This window comes from Oncorhynchus clarkii, unplaced genomic scaffold, assembly GCF_045791955.1.
Source record: "Oncorhynchus clarkii lewisi isolate Uvic-CL-2024 unplaced genomic scaffold, UVic_Ocla_1.0 unplaced_contig_4719_pilon_pilon, whole genome shotgun sequence".
Classification (NCBI taxonomy): domain Eukaryota; kingdom Metazoa; phylum Chordata; class Actinopteri; order Salmoniformes; family Salmonidae; genus Oncorhynchus; species Oncorhynchus clarkii.
Window position 1 is genome coordinate 27,131 of NW_027258738.1, and position 17,816 is coordinate 44,946.

Below are 17,816 nucleotides of genomic sequence, written 5' to 3' on the forward strand. Positions count from 1 at the left end.
CACTGACTAAGCCTGTGCTATGTAGTTGTCTCACCTAGCTATCTGAAGATGAATGCACTGACTAAGCCTCTGCTATGTAGTTGTCTCACCTAGCTATCTGAAGATGAATGCACTGACTAAGCCTCTGCTATGTAGTTGTCTCACCTAGCTATCTGAAGATGAATGCACTGACTAAGCCTCTGCTATGTAGTTGTCTCACCTAGCTATCTGAAGATGAATGCACTGACTAAGCCTCTGCTATGTAGTTGTCTCACCTAGCTATCTGAAGATGAATGCACTGACTAAGCCTCTGCTATGTAGTTGTCTCACCTAGCTATCTGAAGATGAATGCACTGACTAAGCCTCTGCTATGTAGTTGTCTCACCTAGCTATCTGAAGATGAGTGCACTGACTAAGCCTGTGCTATGTAGTTGTCTCACCTAGCTATCTGAAGATGAATGCACTGACTAAGCCTGTGCTATGTAGTTGTCTCACCTAGCTATCTGAAGATGAATGCACTAACTGGTAAATTGCTCTGCTAAAGGACAAACATGTAAATGTTGTACTTATGTCAAAGTGTCAGTTTGTTTCACTGTACTGTGTCTTGGGTTTATTGATAAGACACGTGCAACAGTCTGTATGTCAGGGAAAAGGAGGATACCTGGTCAGAATGCCTTCAACTGAAACGTGTCTTCTGCATTTAACCCAACCCCTCTGAGTCAGAGAGGCGCGGGTGGCTGCCTTAATCCACATCAACATGTTTGGCGCCCGGGGAATAACAATCAATCAATCAATCAAATGTATTTATAAAGCTCTTCTTACATCAGCTGATGTCACAAAGTGCTATACAGAAACCCAGCCTAAAACCCCAAACAGCAAGCAATGCAGGTGTAGAAGCACGGTGGCTGGTGGGTTAAGAGCCTTGCTCATGGGGCAGAATGACAGATTCTTACCTTGCCAGCTCGTGGATTCGATCCAGCAACCTTTTGGTTACTGGCCCAACGCTCTAACCAACAAGCTACCATTGACCTTGGATCAGAGGAGCTTTGTATGGCTAATGTTATTGTGCCTCATTGTGCTTCAACTGTTGTGTTTCATGACCGTCTGGATTTTTTCCTAACGTTACTGTACCGTTCTGCTTCATGTCTTGGTTAGGTTCAATGAGTCTCTCTGAGGAGGGAGAGCAGTGGACCACTGCCTCTAAGATGAGTCTCTCTGAGGAGGGAGAGCAGTGGGGCACTGCCTCTAAGATAAGTCTCTCTGAGGAGGGAGAGCAGTGGACCACTGCCTCTAAGATGAGTCTCTCTGGAGAACATGACTCCAACTCAAAAGCTGAAAGGTGGGAGGAAAGGGATAGATAGAGAGTGTGTGTGTCTGTCTGTCTGTCTGTCTGTGTGTGTGTGTGTGTATCTGTGTGTGTGTGTGTGTCTACAATAGCATACATGTATGTTCTGTCTGAACCTTTACAGTTTGTGACATCATCATCATCATCATCATTACACAGAACAGATTAGAGGCTGAATGTCTGTCTCTGTTGTGTTTAAGCCCAATCCAGCAGAAGAGACCAGTCTCACCTGTAACTAGCTGTGTGTCCATGAAGAGTGACCAATCTATGGAACATCCAGTGCTTTTCAGGAAGAGAGATGGTTCTACGAAACAAAGGTATGATAAATGTATTACACAGGTAGATCATCCATGACAGTTTGTGTGTGTGTGTGTACATGTATGTGTTTTTGTACACTGTAGCCTACGTGTGTGTGTATATTGTGTGTGTCCGTGTCTGTGTTTGTGTCTGTGTGTGTATTTGTGTGTCTGTCTGTCTGTGTCTGTGTGTGTGTGTGTATTCGTGTGTCTGTCTGTCTGTGTCTGTGTGTGTATTTGTGTGTCTGTCTGTCTGTGTCTGTGTCTGTGTGTGTATTTGTGTGTCTGTCTGTCTGTGTCTGTGTCGGTGTGTGTATTTGTGTGTCTGTCTGTGTCTGTGTGTGTGCTTCTCTGTGTGTCTGTTTCTCTATGTGCATGTTCCTCTGTGTCCGTTTGTGTGTTTGTGTGTCTGTCTGTGTGTGTTTCTCTGTGTGTGTGTGGTTCTCTCTGTGTGTGTGTGTGTATATGTGTGCGTGTCTGTCTGTCTGTGTCTGTGTGTGTGCTTCTCTATGTGCATGTTTCTCTGTGTCCGTTTGTGTGTTTGTGTGTCTGTCTGTCTGTGTCTGTGTGTGTGCTTCTCTATGTGTGTGTGTGTATATGTGTGTGTGTATCTGTGTGTGTGTGTGTGTGTGTATCTGTGTGTCTACAATAGCATACATGAATGTTCTGTCTGAACCTTTACAGTTTGTGACATCATCATCATCATTACACAGAACAGATTAGAGGCTGAATGTCTGTCTCTGTTGTGTTTAAGCCCAATCCAGCAGAAGAGACCAGTCTCACCTGTAACTAGCTGTGTGTCCATGAAGAGTGACCAATCTATGGAACATCCAGTGCTTTTCAGGAAGAGAGATGGTTCTACGAAACAAAGGTATGAGAAATGCATTACACAGGTAGATCATCCATGACAGTTTGTGTGTGTGTACATGTGTGTGTGTGAGTGCATGTGTTTTTGTACACTGTAGCCTACGTGTGTGTGTATATTGTGTGTGTCCGTGTGTGTATTTGTGTGTCTGTCTGTCTGTGTGTGTGTCTGTCGGTCTGTGTCTGTGTGTGTGTCTGTCTGTCTGTGTCTGTGTGTGTGCTTCTCTGTGTGTCTGTTTCTCTATGTGCATGTTTCTCTGTGTCCGTTTGTGTGTTTGTGTGTCTGTCTGTGTGTGTTTCTCTCTGTGTGTGTGTGTATATGTGTGTGTGTCTGTCTGTCTGTGTGTGTGTCCGTGTGTGTATATGTGTGTGTGTCTGTCTGTCTGTGTCTGTGTGTGTGCTTCTCTGTGTGTCTGTTTCACTATGTGCATGTTTCTCTGTGTCCGTTTGTGTGTTTGTGTGTCTGTCTGTGTGTGTTTCTCTCTGTGTGTGTGTGTCTGTCTGTCTGTGTGTCTGTCTGTCCGTGTGTGTATATGTGTGTTTGTCTGTCTGTCTGTGTCTGTGTGTGTGCTTCTCTGTGTGTCTGTTTCTCTATGTGCATGTTTCTCTGTGTCCGTTTGTGTGTCTGTCTGTGTGTGTTTCTCTCTGTGTGTGTGTGTATATGTGTGTGTGTCTGTCTGTCTGTGTGTGTGTCCGTGTGTGTATATGTGTGTGTGTCTGTCTGTCTGTGTCTGTGTGTGTGCTTCTCTGTGTGTCTGTTTCTCTATGTGCATGTTTCTCTGTGTCCGTTTGTGTGTTTGTGTGTCTGTCTGTGTGTGTTTCTCTCTGTGTGTGTGTGTATATGTGTGCGTGTCTGTCTGTCTGTGTCTGTGTGTGTGCTTCTCTGTGTGTCTGTTTCTCTATGTGCATGTTTCTCTGTGTCCGTTTGTGTGTTTGTGTGTCTGTCTGTGTGTGTGTATATGTGTGCGTGTCTGTCTGTCTGTGTCTGTGTGTGTGCTTCTCTATGTGTGTGTGTGTATATGTGTGCGTGTATCTCTGTGTGTGTGTGTGTGTGTGTGTGTGTGTGTGTGTATCTGTGTGTCTACAATAGCATACATGTATGTTCTGTCTGAACCTTTACAGTTTGTGACATCATCATCATCATCATTACACAGAACAGATTAGAGGCTGAATGTCTGTCTCTGTTGTGTTTAAGCCCAATCCAGCAGAAGAGACCAGTCTCACCTGTAACTAGCTGTGTGTCCATGAAGAGTGACCAATCTATGGAACATCCAGTGCTTTTCAGGAAGAGAGATGGTTCTACGAAACAAAGGTATGATAAATGTATTACACAGGTAGATCATCCATGACAGTTTGTGTGTGTGTGTGTACATGTATGTGTTTTTGTACACTGTAGCCTATGTGTGTGTGTGTGTGTGTGTGTGTGTGTGTGAGAGTGCGTGCGTGCGTGTGTGTGTGTGTGCGTATCTTCCAGTTACTGTATGTAGGGTAAGGTGTATAATCTTGTGTTTTGTCCACAGACACCAACAGAACAGACCAAAGTCAGAGATTCCTAGTGGTCAGTCTGCCCAGAGTCATCAACAAGACCTGCCCGCTATACTAAAAGTGAGATGTTTTACATTGGTCTCGATTACCTCAGTAAAGAAACTTGATATAAAAGCATAGTTTTACAATATGCTGAAATTACATTGGTATTCTTTTGATCTGAATTTATGTATTTTTGTGTTCAGTCACTTGAAGAAAATTTCATCACATTTGTGAAGAATGAGTTGAAGAATATCAACAGGATTCTATGTTCTGAGAGTTCAGATCACCCAGTATTCTTCGGGAGTCAGACAGAGGACAAAGACGTGGATAAACCGGAGAGGATTGCCCGAGAGGGTGCTCTGGACATCTCACTGTACATCCTGAGGAACATTAACCAGATGGAGCTCGCTGACAAACTGGAGAAAAGTAAATTTCTCAAAATGTAGTTTAAGGCTCAATTTATGATATGCGAAAGTGTGTTGGTTTAAAAAAAAAATCCCATTAGTTATAATCAGATTGTACAATTACCCCCTGGGGCAGCAGGGTAGTCTAGTGGTTAGAGTGTTGGACTAGTAACCGGAAGGTTTCAAGTTCAAACCCCCGAGCTGTCGTTCTGCCCCTGAACAGGCAGGGGCAGAACGACGCATACAACAAATCAATGAATTGTCAATGTTGGTGAAGCTACTCTGAGAGTATTTTTGATGTATTTTTTAAGTCAGTTAAGAACAAATACTTACCTAGGAACAGTGGGTGTTGCCTGCCTGTTCAGGGGCAGAACTGAACAGATTTGTACCTTGTCAGCTCGGGGGTTTGAACTTTCAACCTTCCGGTTACTAGTCCAACGCTCTAACCACTAGGCTACCCTGCCGCCCCATATAGATAGTTTACCAAGCTACCAATGTGGCATTCTAATCATTTAAAATCCAAACAGTCCCCAAGCTTGCTTCATTCAAGATGACCAATTCATCAATAATTCTCAAAAAGCAGTCAAAGAACAAAAAGCTGATACAAAATGACCGTACATTTAAAAAAAAATAAAAAATGTATCAATTAAATATGAATTAATGTAAAAAAGGATTACCGGGAGCGATCATCCTCTGATCATCATTTGTCTGCATTGTTATTTACATTTTTTAGATACACCTGCCATGAAGAGCCAACGTAAGCTAAAATCTCATCTGAAAAATAAGTTTGAATGTGTATTGGAGGGAATAGCGAAACAAGGAAACTCCAGACTTCTCAGTAAGATCTATACAGAGCTCTATATCACAGAGGGTAGAAGTGGAGGAGTCAATAATGAAAATGAGATGACACAGATTGAGGCAGCGTCCAGGAGACCAGCAACACATGAGACACCAATAAAATGCAATGACATCTTTCGGCCCTTACCTGGACAAGATAAATCTATCAGAACTGTGCTGACGACAGGAGTCGCTGGCATTGGAAAAACAGTCTCTGTGCAGAAGTTCATTCTGGACTGGGCTGAAGGGAACGCAAACCAGGAGCTTCAATTCATATTTCCACTTTCTTTTCGGGAGATGAATTTGATGAAGGAGAGAAACCACAGCATGATGGAACTTCTTCATCGCTTTGTCATGGAAACCAAAGAATCAGGAATCTCTAACTATGACAAGTACAACGTTCTGTTTGTCCTTGATGGTCTGGATGAGTGTCGACTTCCTCTAGACTTCAAGAACAACAAGATCTGTTTTGATGTCACAGAGTCTACCTCAGTGGATGTGCTGCTGACAAATCTCATCAAGGGGAATCTGTTTCCCTCCGCTTTCCTCTGGATAACCTCCCGACCTGCAGCAGCCAATCAGATCCCTCCGGGGTGTGTTGACCAGGTGACAGAGGTACGAGGGTTCAACGATCCACAGAAGGAGGAGTACTTCAGGAAGAGAATCAGTGATGAGAATTTGGTCAGCAGAATCATCTCACATATCAAGATATCAAGGAGCATCCACATTATGTGCCACATACCTGTCTTCTGTTTGATTTCTGCTACAGTTTTTGAGAACATAATGAAGACAGAAAAAAGAGTGATGCCCAAGACTCTGACTGAGATGTACATGTATTTCCTCATATTTCAGTCCAAACAGACAATGGTGAAGTTTGAAGGGAAAGAGCAGATCGATCAACACTGGGATAAAGAGAGCATTATGTCACTGGGGAAACTGGCTTTCCAACAGTTGGAGATAGGCAATCTGATTTTCTATGAGGAAGACCTGAACAAATGTGGTATTGATGTCAGAGAGGCATCAGTGTATTCAGGACTGTGCACACAGATCTTCCGAGAGGAGAATGGGCTGTACCAGGAGAAGGTATACTGCTTTGTTCATCTGAGCATCCAGGAGTTCATGGCTGCTGTGTATGTGTTCCTCTCAGCCGTCAACAACAACGTGAATCTAATGGCCAATCCGCAATCAACCTCTGCCAAGCTGCGGACACTGTCTATTGACAACCGTCTAATCGACCTGGCAAGGAGTGCAGTGGACAAAGCTTTAGAGAGTGAGAGTGGACACCTGGACCTGTTCCTCCGCTTCCTTCTGGGCCTCTCATTGAAGTCCAATCAGACTCTCCTACGAGGCCTACTGACACAGACAAGTAGCAGCTCACAGACCAATGAAATGATTGTCAAGTACATCAAGGCAAAGATCAGGGACAAGCCCACCTCGGAGAGATGCATCAATCTGTTCCACTGTCTGAATGAGTTGAATGACCATTCTTTAGTGGAGGAGATCCAAAGCTACCTGAGATCAGGAAGTCTCTCAGAAGCCAGCCTCTCATCTGCTCATTGGTCAGCTCTGGTCTTTGTGTTGCTGACTTCAGAAGAGAAGCTGGAAGTGTTTGACCTGAAGAAATACTCCAGATCAGAGGAAGGTCTTGTTAGGCTGCTGCCAGTGGTCAAAGCCTCCAGAACAGCACTGTAAGTACATGGATATTAAAAACGTAAACATCTGAAATAATGTTTATATTTACACCACAATAAAACATAATTACTGTTTTTTTTTTTAAAATCAAATAACATGGCACGCACACAATTGTGAACATTTCCTATTTCTACTTTCCATTTAGGCTGAATGGATGTAACCTCACAGAGAGCTGCTGTGCTTCTTTGGCCTCGACTCTCAGCTCAAACTCCTCCCAGCTGAGGGTGCTGGACCTGAGTAACAATGACTTGCAGGATTCAGGAGTGAAGCTGCTCTCTGCTGGACTGGAGAGTCCACACTGTCAACTGGAGACACTGAGGTCAACATGTACTTATAATAGTTCCACTATACTGTAGGCTGATACACACTAAACACAAACGCTTCTGTGCCCCAAAAAAATGATTATTTGGCTTGTTGCCATAGTGGATCCCATTTTGGTTCTTTATAGAACCTTTTATGAATGTTCTATAAAGAACCATGCTATAAGGTTCTAAATGGAACCTATAAGGAACTCTTTCCTAATCACCCCAAAAAAAGGGTTCCCTTTCTATGGTTCTTTATCAAACCTTTATGGAGAATGGTTCTATAGAGATAGATCCTATTGAAGAACCACACATATATATTTTTTAAATTCTGGCTATCCATATTATATACATTTAAAAAAGGTTGAATCAGGTTTGTTAGTTCTGTAACAGCAGAGGGAGTCTCTGAGGAGATCATTATGAACTACTGAGTTACTCAACCGTTCTCAATTGACAGAAGGACATACAGTATGTGAAGCTATCCCAAGACACCGTCACAGGCCACAGTCATGTGATGGCCTAACACAACATGAGATATACTGGTAAACACTCTCACGGGTGCACAAGAAGAGCTGTGTTTGCAAACCATGCCCCAAAATATTAGAATGGGCCACCACCCCTACATTTTAATCATCACTCAAAGAGGAAAGGGACCCTTTTGTGAACCGCAAAGAACCATTAAAGGTCCCACATTTCCCAAATAACCATTAAAGGTCTCAACGAGTTCTGCGAGTCATTATGGTTCCACATAGAACCATCACACTTCCCAAAGAACCCTTGAGGAACCCTCTTTTCTTAGTGTGTACCAGCCTAATATATTTGGGCATGAGAACTGAGTATTCACTGCTCCCAGTCTGTATTTTGTTTTAAAAAAAAGACTGCTTTCTTGTCATGTTCGTTATAGGAAGAGATGTATTAACTCAAATCAATGTACAATAAACCACTCATTCTCTTTTGTAAAAAAAATAATAATAATGTTTTCATTGCAGTTGTTTATCTGGCAAAAAGAATGAAAAGATAGCTGCCCACTTAAGATTTTAGCAGTCCGTATATAAAATAATGTTGGTGTGTAATGTGGAAATGCTTACGTATAGAAATGATGATCAACTCTCTGCAGGCTGTCAGGCTGCCTGGTCACAGAGGAAGGCTGTGCTTCTCTGGCCTCAGCTCTGAAGTCAAACCCCTCACATCTAAGAGAGCTGGACCTGAGCTACAATCACCCAGAAGACTCAGCACTGAAGCTGTTCTCTGCAGGACTGGAGAAACTCAAGTATTTTGAGTGTTTGCCTCTATCAGTATTGTCTGCCTGCATGGGAGTGTGTTCCTGCATGCATGTGAGTGTGTTCCTGTGTGTCTGCATGCATGTGAGTGTGTTCCTGTGTGTCTGCATGCATGTGAGTGTGTTCCTGTGTGTCTGCATGCATGTGAGTGTGTTCCTGTGTGTCTGCATGCATGTGAGTGTGTTCCTGTGTGTCTGCATGCATGTGAGTGTGTTCCTGTGTGTCTGCCTGCATGCGAGTGTGTTCCTGTGTGTCTGCATGCATGTGAGTGTGTTCCTGTGTGTCTGCATGCATGTGAGTGTGTTCCTGTGTGTCTGCATGCATGTGAGTGTGTTCCTGCGTGTCAAACCTGAGTTAGTAAGTAGCCTATCAGATGGAAGGAGGAACTAGTGATCTAACCTGAGTTAGGAAGCAGCCTATCTTTGGTAGAGTGGGCAAGGCTCGCCTTGTTCCTCCCGACAGTCAAACAAACAGTGAGATATTGATATTTTTTTTCATGAAAGTAACTCAATGTAATGTAACTAGTAATATAATATGTTACTTTCCAGTAATATTGTCTGTAATATTGTTAAATGTAACGAGTAACTAATCTCAACACTTCATGTGTGTAAGTCTGATATATATGAATCATTATCTTTTTTTTTTTTTTATCCTTTTTTAAAAAATGTTTACATCATCTTTTACAGTTTGGACAATGGTGAAGCGCTCCGGTTACAACCTGGGCTTAAAAAATGTAAGTGATGAATGCTTAAGTTAAAAAATGTATTGAGCTGAAACAGGGCTGTGGAGGCTCTGATGCAAAGATCTGATTCAAGTTCCATATAGTGACCTGCGTTTCTTCCTAGACTCTAGGGCAGGGCTTGGCAACCCTGTTCCTAGGCTGTGTTTCTTCCTAGACTCTAGGGCAGGGCTTGGCAACCCTGTTCCTAGGCTGTGTTTCTTCCTAGACTCTAGGGCAGGGCTAGGCAAATCTATTCCTAGGCTGTGTTTCTTCCTAGACTCTAGGGCAGGGCTTGGCAACCCTGTTCCTAGGCTGCATTTCAAACTCATTAAAGACACACCCTCGTCCACTTACCCTTGGGGGAATCCCCGAGGCCATATTTGTCATCGGTCCAAATGATTAGCCAAGCAAGAGAAGTTTGCAATGCAAGTCCTTCTGACTTCCTTTTTAATGGAGTTTACGATTCTGTTCACTTCAGGGCCTGAAACACTCCATAATTCAATGGAGACTAAGAAAAGTTCACCAAAACCTCAACGTCAATATGGAGTCAACATACAAGTGTAAGTAAAAACAAATGGAATTAAGTTAGAAATTGCACAAACACGTTTCGTAAAATTAATGATATTTTTCTTTGGTTAGCTTTTGGAAATTCTTCAGAAGTTCCAGCTAGGCAGGCTAACGTCAGTTAGCTAATTAATTTGCTAGCTATCATACAGTATGCGTATATTAATAATTATACAGTTAAAATAAGTAAACATGTAATCATAATTGACTGTAGGGCATATAAAGCACCCACAAGCTACCAGCGGCTGAAAAAACAATAATCGCGGGACGAACGAGTGACGAATTTCAGGGCAAGGGCGGTCCATTTAAAATGCATTCCTTCCTTCCTCGCCCCTTTGCCTGCAAGTGTAAACTCGTCAGACGTCGTGATACGTCATCGATAGTGTCCACTTCAATTTGAGGGCTGAGGGGAGAGGGTGTGTCTGTTAAGTGTTTGGAATGCAACCCTGGAGTGCCGTAAGTTTGCAGGGTTTTGTTCCAACTAGGCACCACACCTGAACAACTGAGCTAATTGATCAGTTTAGTGATTGCCTAAATTCAACACACCTGGTTTTCAAATCAAAAGTCAAATCAAATGTTATTTGTCACATGCGCCGAATACAACAGGTGTAGTAGACCTTACAGTGAAATGCTGAATACAACAGGTGTAGTAGACCTTACAGTGAAATGCTGAATACAACAGGTGTAGTAGACCTTACAGTGAAATGCTGAATACAACAGGTGTAGTAGACCTTACCGTGAAATGCTGAATACAACAGGTGTAGTAGACCTTACCGTGAAATGCTGAATACAACAGGTGTAGTAGACCTTACAGTGAAATACTGAATACAACAGGTGTAGTAGACCTTACAGTGAAATGCTGAATACAACAGGTGTAGTAGACCTTACAGTGAAATGCTGAATACAACAGGTGTAGTAGACCTTACAGTGAAATGCTGAATACAACAGGTGTAGTAGACCTTACCGTGAAATGCTGAATACAACAGGTGTAGTAGACCTTACCGTGAAATGCTGAATACAACAGGTGTAGTAGACCTTACAGTGAAATGCTGAATACAACAGGTGTTGTAGACCTTACAGTGAAATGCTGAATACAACAGGTGTAGTAGACCTTACAGTGAAATGCTGAATACAACAGGTGTAGTAGACCTTACAGTGAAATGCTGAATACAACAGGTGTAGTAGACCTTACAGTGAAATGCTGAATACAACAGGTGTAGTAGACCTTACAGTGAAATGATTACTGACAAGACCTCAATCAACGCAGTTCAAATAAATAGAGTTAATAAAATATTTACTAAATAAACTTAAGTTTAAAAAAATCTAATCAATCAAAACACATTTACGTAACAATAAAGAGGCTCTATACAGGGGGTACTGGTACAGAGTCAATGTGGAGACTATATACAGGGGGTACTGGTACAGAGTCAATGTGGAGGCTATATACAGGGGGTACTGGTACAGAGTCAATGTGGAGGCTATATACAGGGGGTACTGGTACAGAGTCAATGTGGAGACTATATACAGGGGGTACTGGTACAGAGTCAATGTGGAGGCTATATACAGGGTGTACTGGTACAGAGTCAATGTGGAGACTATATACAGGGGGTACCGGTACAGAGTCAATGTGGAGACTATATACAGGGGGTACCGGTACAGAGTCAATGTGGAGGCTATATACAGGGGGTACTGGTACAGAGTCAATGTGGAGGCTATATACAGGGTGTACTGGTACAGAGTCAATGTGGAGACTATATACAGGGGGTACTGGTACAGAGTCAATGTGGAGGCTATCTACAGGGGGTACCGGTACAGAGTCAATGTGGAGGCTATATACAGGGTGTACTGGTACAGAGTCAATGTGGAGACTATATACAGGGGGTACTGGTACAGAGTCAATGTGGAGGCTATATACAGGGGGTACTGGTACAGAGTCAATGTGGAGGCTATATACAGGGGGTACTGGTACAGAGTCAATGTGGAGACTATATACAGGGGGTACCGGTACAGAGTCAATGTGGAGACTATATACAGGGGGTACTGGTACAGAGTCAATGTGGAGGCTATATACAGGGGGTACCGGTACAGAGTCAATGTGGAGACTATATACAGGGGGTACTGGTACAGAGTCAATGTGGAGACTATATACAGGGGGTACCGGTACAGAGTCAATGTGGAGACTATATACAATGGGTACTGGTACAGAGTCAATGTGGAGGCTATATACAGGGGGTACCGGTACAGAGTCAATGTGGAGGCTATATACAGGGGGTACTGGTACAGAGTGAATGTGGAGGCTATATACAGGGGGTACCGGTACAGAGTCAATGTGGAGGCTATATACAGGGGGTACTGGTACAGAGTGAATGTGGAGGCTATATACAGGGGGTACTGGTACAGAGTCAATGTGGAGACTATATACAGGGGGTACTGGTACAGAGTGAATGTGGAGGCTATATACAGGGGGTACCGGTACAGAGTCAATGTGGAGGCTATATACAGGGGGTACTGGTACAGAGTGAATGTGGAGGCTATATACAGGGGGTACCGGCACAGAGTCAATGTGGAGGCTATATACAGGGGGTACTGGTACAGAGTCAATGTGGAGACTATATACAGGGGGTACCGGTACAGAGTCAATGTGGAGACTATATACAGGGGGTACTGGTACAGAGTCAATGTGGAGGCTATATACAGGGGGTACCGGTACAGAGTCAATGTGGAGGCTATATACAGGGGGTACCGGTACAGAGTCAATGTGGAGACTATATACAGGGGGTACCGGTACAGAGTCAATGTGGAGACTATATACAGGGGGTACTGGTACAGAGTCAATGTGAAGGCTATATACAGGGGGTACTGGTACAGAGTCAATGTGAAGGCTATATACAGGGGGTACTGGTACAGAGTCAATGTGGAGGCTATATACAGGGGGTACTGGTACAGAGTCAATGTGGAGGCTATATACAGGGGGTACCGGTACAGAGTCAATGTGGAGGCTATATACAGGGGGTACCGGTACAGAGTCAATGTGGAGACTATATACAGGGGGTACCGGTACAGAGTCAATGTGGAGACTATATACAGGGGGTACTGGTACAGAGTCAATGTGAAGGCTATATACAGGGGGTACCGGTACAGAGTTAATGTGGAGGCTATATACAGGGGGTACTGGTACAGAGTGAATGTGGAGGCTATATACAGGGGGTACCGGTACAGAGTCAATGTGGAGGCTATATACAGGGGGTACTGGTACAGAGTGAATGTGGAGGCTATATACAGGGGGTACTGGTACAGAGTCAATGTGGAGACTATATACAGGGGGTACTGGTACAGAGTGAATGTGGAGGCTATATACAGGGGGTACCGGTACAGAGTCAATGTGGAGGCTATATACAGGGGGTACTGGTACAGAGTGAATGTGGAGGCTATATACAGGGGGTACTGGTACAGAGTCAATGTGGAGACTATATACAGGGGGTACTGGTACAGAGTGAATGTGGAGGCTATATACAGGGGGTACCGGTACAGAGTCAATGTGGAGGCTATATACAGGGGGTACTGGTACAGAGTCAATGTGGAGGCTATATACAGGGGGTACTGGTACAGAGTCAATGTGGAGGCTATATACAGGGGGTACTGGTACAGAGTCAATGTGGAGGCTATATACAGGGGGTACTGGTACAGAGTCAATGTGGAGGCTATATACAGGGGGTACTGGTACAGAGTCAATGTGGAGGCTATATACAGGGGGTACTGGTACAGAGTCAATGTGGAGGCTATATACAGGGGGTACTGGTACAGAGTCAATGTGGAGTCTATATACAGGGGGTACCGGTACAGAGTCAATGTGGAGTCTATATACAGGGGGTACCGGTACAGAGTCAATGTGGAGTCTATTTACAGGGGGTACCGGTACAGAGTCAATGTGGAGGCTATATACAGGGGTTACCGGTACAGAGTCAATGTGGAGGCTATATACAGGGTGTTAAGGTACCGAGTCAATGTGGAGGCTATATACAGGGGGTACCGGTACAGAGTCAATGTGGAGTCTATATACAGGGGGTACCGGTACAGAGTCAATGTGGAGTCTATATACAGGGGGTACCGGTACAGAGTCAATGTGGAGGCTATATACAGGGGTTACCGGTACAGAGTCAATGTGGAGGCTATATACAGGGGGTACTGGTACAGAGTCAATGTGGAGGCTATATACAGGGGGTATTTTTTTGGAGCCTGGTTAAATTAAAAACATGAAGTGCCTATGGCACTCTGGGACCAGGGTTACCTGTCCCTGCTCTAGTGACCCAGGGCCGGCGCCAGAACAAATCAGTTGGACGGGCCTTTGGTCGGGCACGGTACAGAGTCAATGTGGAGGGGTACAGGTTAGCCGAGGTAATTTGTAAAGTGACAATGTATAGATAATAGAGTCAATGTGGAGACTATATACAGGGGGTACCGGTACAGAGTCAATGTGGAGACTATATACAGGGGGTACCGGTACAGAGTCAATGTGGAGGCTATATACAGGGGGTACTGGTACAGAGTCAATGTGGAGGCTATATACAGGGTGTACTGGTACAGAGTCAATGTGGAGACTATATACAGGGGGTACTGGTACAGAGTCAATGTGGAGGCTATCTACAGGGGGTACCGGTACAGAGTCAATGTGGAGGCTATATACAGGGTGTACTGGTACAGAGTCAATGTGGAGACTATATACAGGGGGTACTGGTACAGAGTCAATGTGGAGGCTATATACAGGGGGTACTGGTACAGAGTCAATGTGGAGGCTATATACAGGGGGTACTGGTACAGAGTCAATGTGGAGACTATATACAGGGGGTACTGGTACAGAGTCAATGTGGAGACTATATACAGGGGGTACCGGTACAGAGTCAATGTGGAGACTATATACAGGGGGTACCGGTACAGAGTCAATGTGGAGGCTATATACAGGGGGTACTGGTACAGAGTCAATGTGGAGGCTATATACAGGGGGTACCGGTACAGAGTCAATGTGGAGACTATATACAGGGGGTACTGGTACAGAGTCAATGTGGAGGCTATATACAGGGGGTACCGGTACAGAGTCAATGTGGAGACTATATACAGGGGGTACTGGTACAGAGTCAATGTGGAGACTATATACAGGGGGTACCGGTACAGAGTCAATGTGGAGACTATATACAATGGGTACTGGTACAGAGTCAATGTGGAGGCTATATACAGGGGTTACCGGTACAGAGTCAATGTGGAGGCTATATACAGGGGGTACTGGTACAGAGTCAATGTGGAGGCTATATACAGGGGGTATTTTTTTGGAGCCTGGTTAAATTAAAAACATGAAGTGCCTATGGCACTCTGGGACCAGGGTTACCTGTCCCTGCTCTAGTGACCCAGGGCCGGCGCCAGAACAAATCAGTTGGACGGGCCTTTGGTCGGGCACGGTACAGAGTCAATGTGGAGGGGTACAGGTTAGCCGAGGTAATTTGTAAAGTGACAATGTATAGATAATAAACAGCGAGTAGCAGCAGTGTAAAAACATAAGGTGGGGTCAATATTAATAGTCCAGGTGGCCATTTTGATTAGTTGTTCAGCAGTATGGCATTATGGCTTGGGGGTAGAAGCTGTTACGGAGCCTTTTGGTGCTAGACTTGGTGCTCCGGTACCGCTTGCCGTGCGGTAGCAGAGAGAACAGTCTATGACTAGGGCGACTGGAGTCTTTGACCATTTTTTTGGAGCCTTCCTCTGACACCGCCTGGTCCAGGTCGGTTAAATTAAAAACATGAAGTGCCTATGGCACTCTGGGACCAGGGTTACCTGTCCCTGCTCTAGTGACCCAGGGCCGGCGCCAGAACAAATCAGTTGGACGGGCCTCTGGTTTCCATTGGTCGGGCACGTTATTTTCACTGTGCCTCCTGTGTGTGCACAATTTGTTTTAACAGTAAAAGATCATAGACAACTGGTGAGTTTCAAGGTTGGGGATTCTAAGTGACCATTCTTTAATTCTCAATTTCAGCCAAAGAACAAAATAAGTGTTAAGTACAGAGTTTGGTCTACAGTTAGACATCAACCAAATAAAAATAAATACAAAAAGTAACACAATAACATAACAATAACAAGGCTATATATACAGGAGTGTACCGGTACCGAGTCAGTGTGTGGGGGTACAGGTTAGTAATGAGGCTATATACAGGAGTGTACCGGTACCGAGTCAGTGTGTGGGGGTACAGGTTAGTAATGAGGCTATATACAGGAGTGTACCGGTACCGAGTCAGTGTGTGGGGGTACAGGTTAGTAACAAGGCTATATACAGGAGTGTACCGGTACCGAGTCAGTGTGTGGGGGTACAGGTTAGTAATGAGGCTATATACAGGAGTGTACCGGTACCGAGTCAGTGTGTGGGGGTACAGGTTAGTAACAAGGCTATATACAGGGTACCGGTACCGAGTCAGTGTGTGGGGGTACAGGTTAGTAATGAGGCTATATACAGGAGTGTACCGGTACCGAGTCAATGTGTGGGGGTACAGGTTAGTAACAAGGCTATATACAGGGTACCGGTACCGAGTCAGTGTGTGGGGGTACAGGTTAGTAATGAGGCTATATACAGGAGTGTACCGGTACCGAGTCAGTGTGTGGGGGTACAGGTTAGTAATGAGGCTATATACAGGAGTGTACCGGTACCGAGTCAGTGTGTGGGGGTACAGGTTAGTAACAAGGCTATATACAGGGTACCGGTACCGAGTCAGTGTGTGGGGGTACAGGTTAGTAACAAGGCTATATACAGGAGTGTACCGGTACCGAGTCAGTGTGTGGGGGTACAGGTTAGTAACAAGGCTATATACAGGAGTGTACCGGTACCGAGTCAGTGTTTTTTATTTTATTTTATTTTACCGGTACAGGGTACAGGGTACCGGTACCGAGTCAATGTGTGGGGGTACAGGTTAGTAATGAGGCTATATACAGGAGTGTACCGGTACCGAGTCAGTGTGTGGGGGTACAGGTTAGTAACAAGGCTATATACAGGAGTGTACCGGTACCGAGTCAGTGTGTGGGGGTACAGGCTAGTAATGAGGCTATATACAGGAGTGTACCGGTACCGAGTCAGTGTGTGGGGGTACAGGTTAGTAATGAGGCTATATATACAGGAGTGTACCGGTACCGAGTCAGTGTGTGGGGGTACAGGTTAGTTGAGGTAATTTGTACATGTAGGTAGGGGTGTAGTGACTATGCATAGATAAACAATAACCAATGTTGTTTATGGTGTGATATGAAGCCGGAGACCAGTGAATAATGTTAGTTGACTAGATTGGACAAATGTAATATGTTTTTTTTGTTGGTTTCGCCATCAGATGCCTGTGAACTCACACTGGATCCAAACACAGCAGGCAGACAACTCATTCTGTCTGAGGACAACAGAAAAGTGACATCGGTGGAGAGTTTTAAGGACCGGCCACAGGTGCTGTGTAGAGAGGGTCTGAATGGGCGTTGTTACTGGGAGGTAGAGTGGAGTGGGGAGAAAACTCGTTTGGCAGTGACCTATAAAAGAAAAAGTAGTTTTGATTCCAATCTACTTGGAAGCAATGACATATCTTGGGGTCTGGGATGCTACAGTGATGGTTACACTGCCTGGCACAATGGTAATCACACGACCATACTGGCCCCTTACTCCAATAGAGTTGGAGTGTATCTGGACTGGCAGGCTGGTTCTCTTACCTTCTATAGCATCTCCTCTGACACACTGACCCACCTGCACACATTCCACACCTCATTCAATGAGCCCCTCTATCCAGGGTTTTTGGTTGAGGAGACGGTGTCCCTGTGCAGGGTGATTTTTAGCTCGAGCTGCTAGACCTGCTAGACCTAATTGTTTCTTAGCAACTGGACCTTCCAGGTAAATCTGGCTATTCAAATCCATCTTTCTTCTTCTTCTTCGGTACGAAATACAGTTTCCCCATCAATAGAAGAAGATGTTACGTAGCATATTATGTATTCAAGCCTA

At 44.5% G+C, this 17,816-nt stretch overlaps 1 protein-coding gene across 1 annotated transcript; it reads left to right on the top strand.

Moving 5' to 3' along the window:
- Positions 1 to 1,274: 1,274 nt before the first annotated feature.
- LOC139398400 (NLR family CARD domain-containing protein 3-like) lies at positions 1,275 to 17,666 on the top strand. Its single transcript, XM_071144417.1, has 11 exons — positions 1,275 to 1,318; positions 1,525 to 1,641; positions 2,375 to 2,491; positions 3,680 to 3,796; positions 4,005 to 4,089; positions 4,215 to 4,440; positions 5,143 to 6,940; positions 7,090 to 7,263; positions 8,364 to 8,516; positions 9,213 to 9,259; positions 17,167 to 17,666. Exons 1-11 carry the CDS (start codon positions 1,275 to 1,277, stop codon positions 17,664 to 17,666), a joined length of 3,378 nt encoding a protein of 1,125 aa, XP_071000518.1.
- Positions 17,667 to 17,816: the final 150 nt, after the last annotated feature.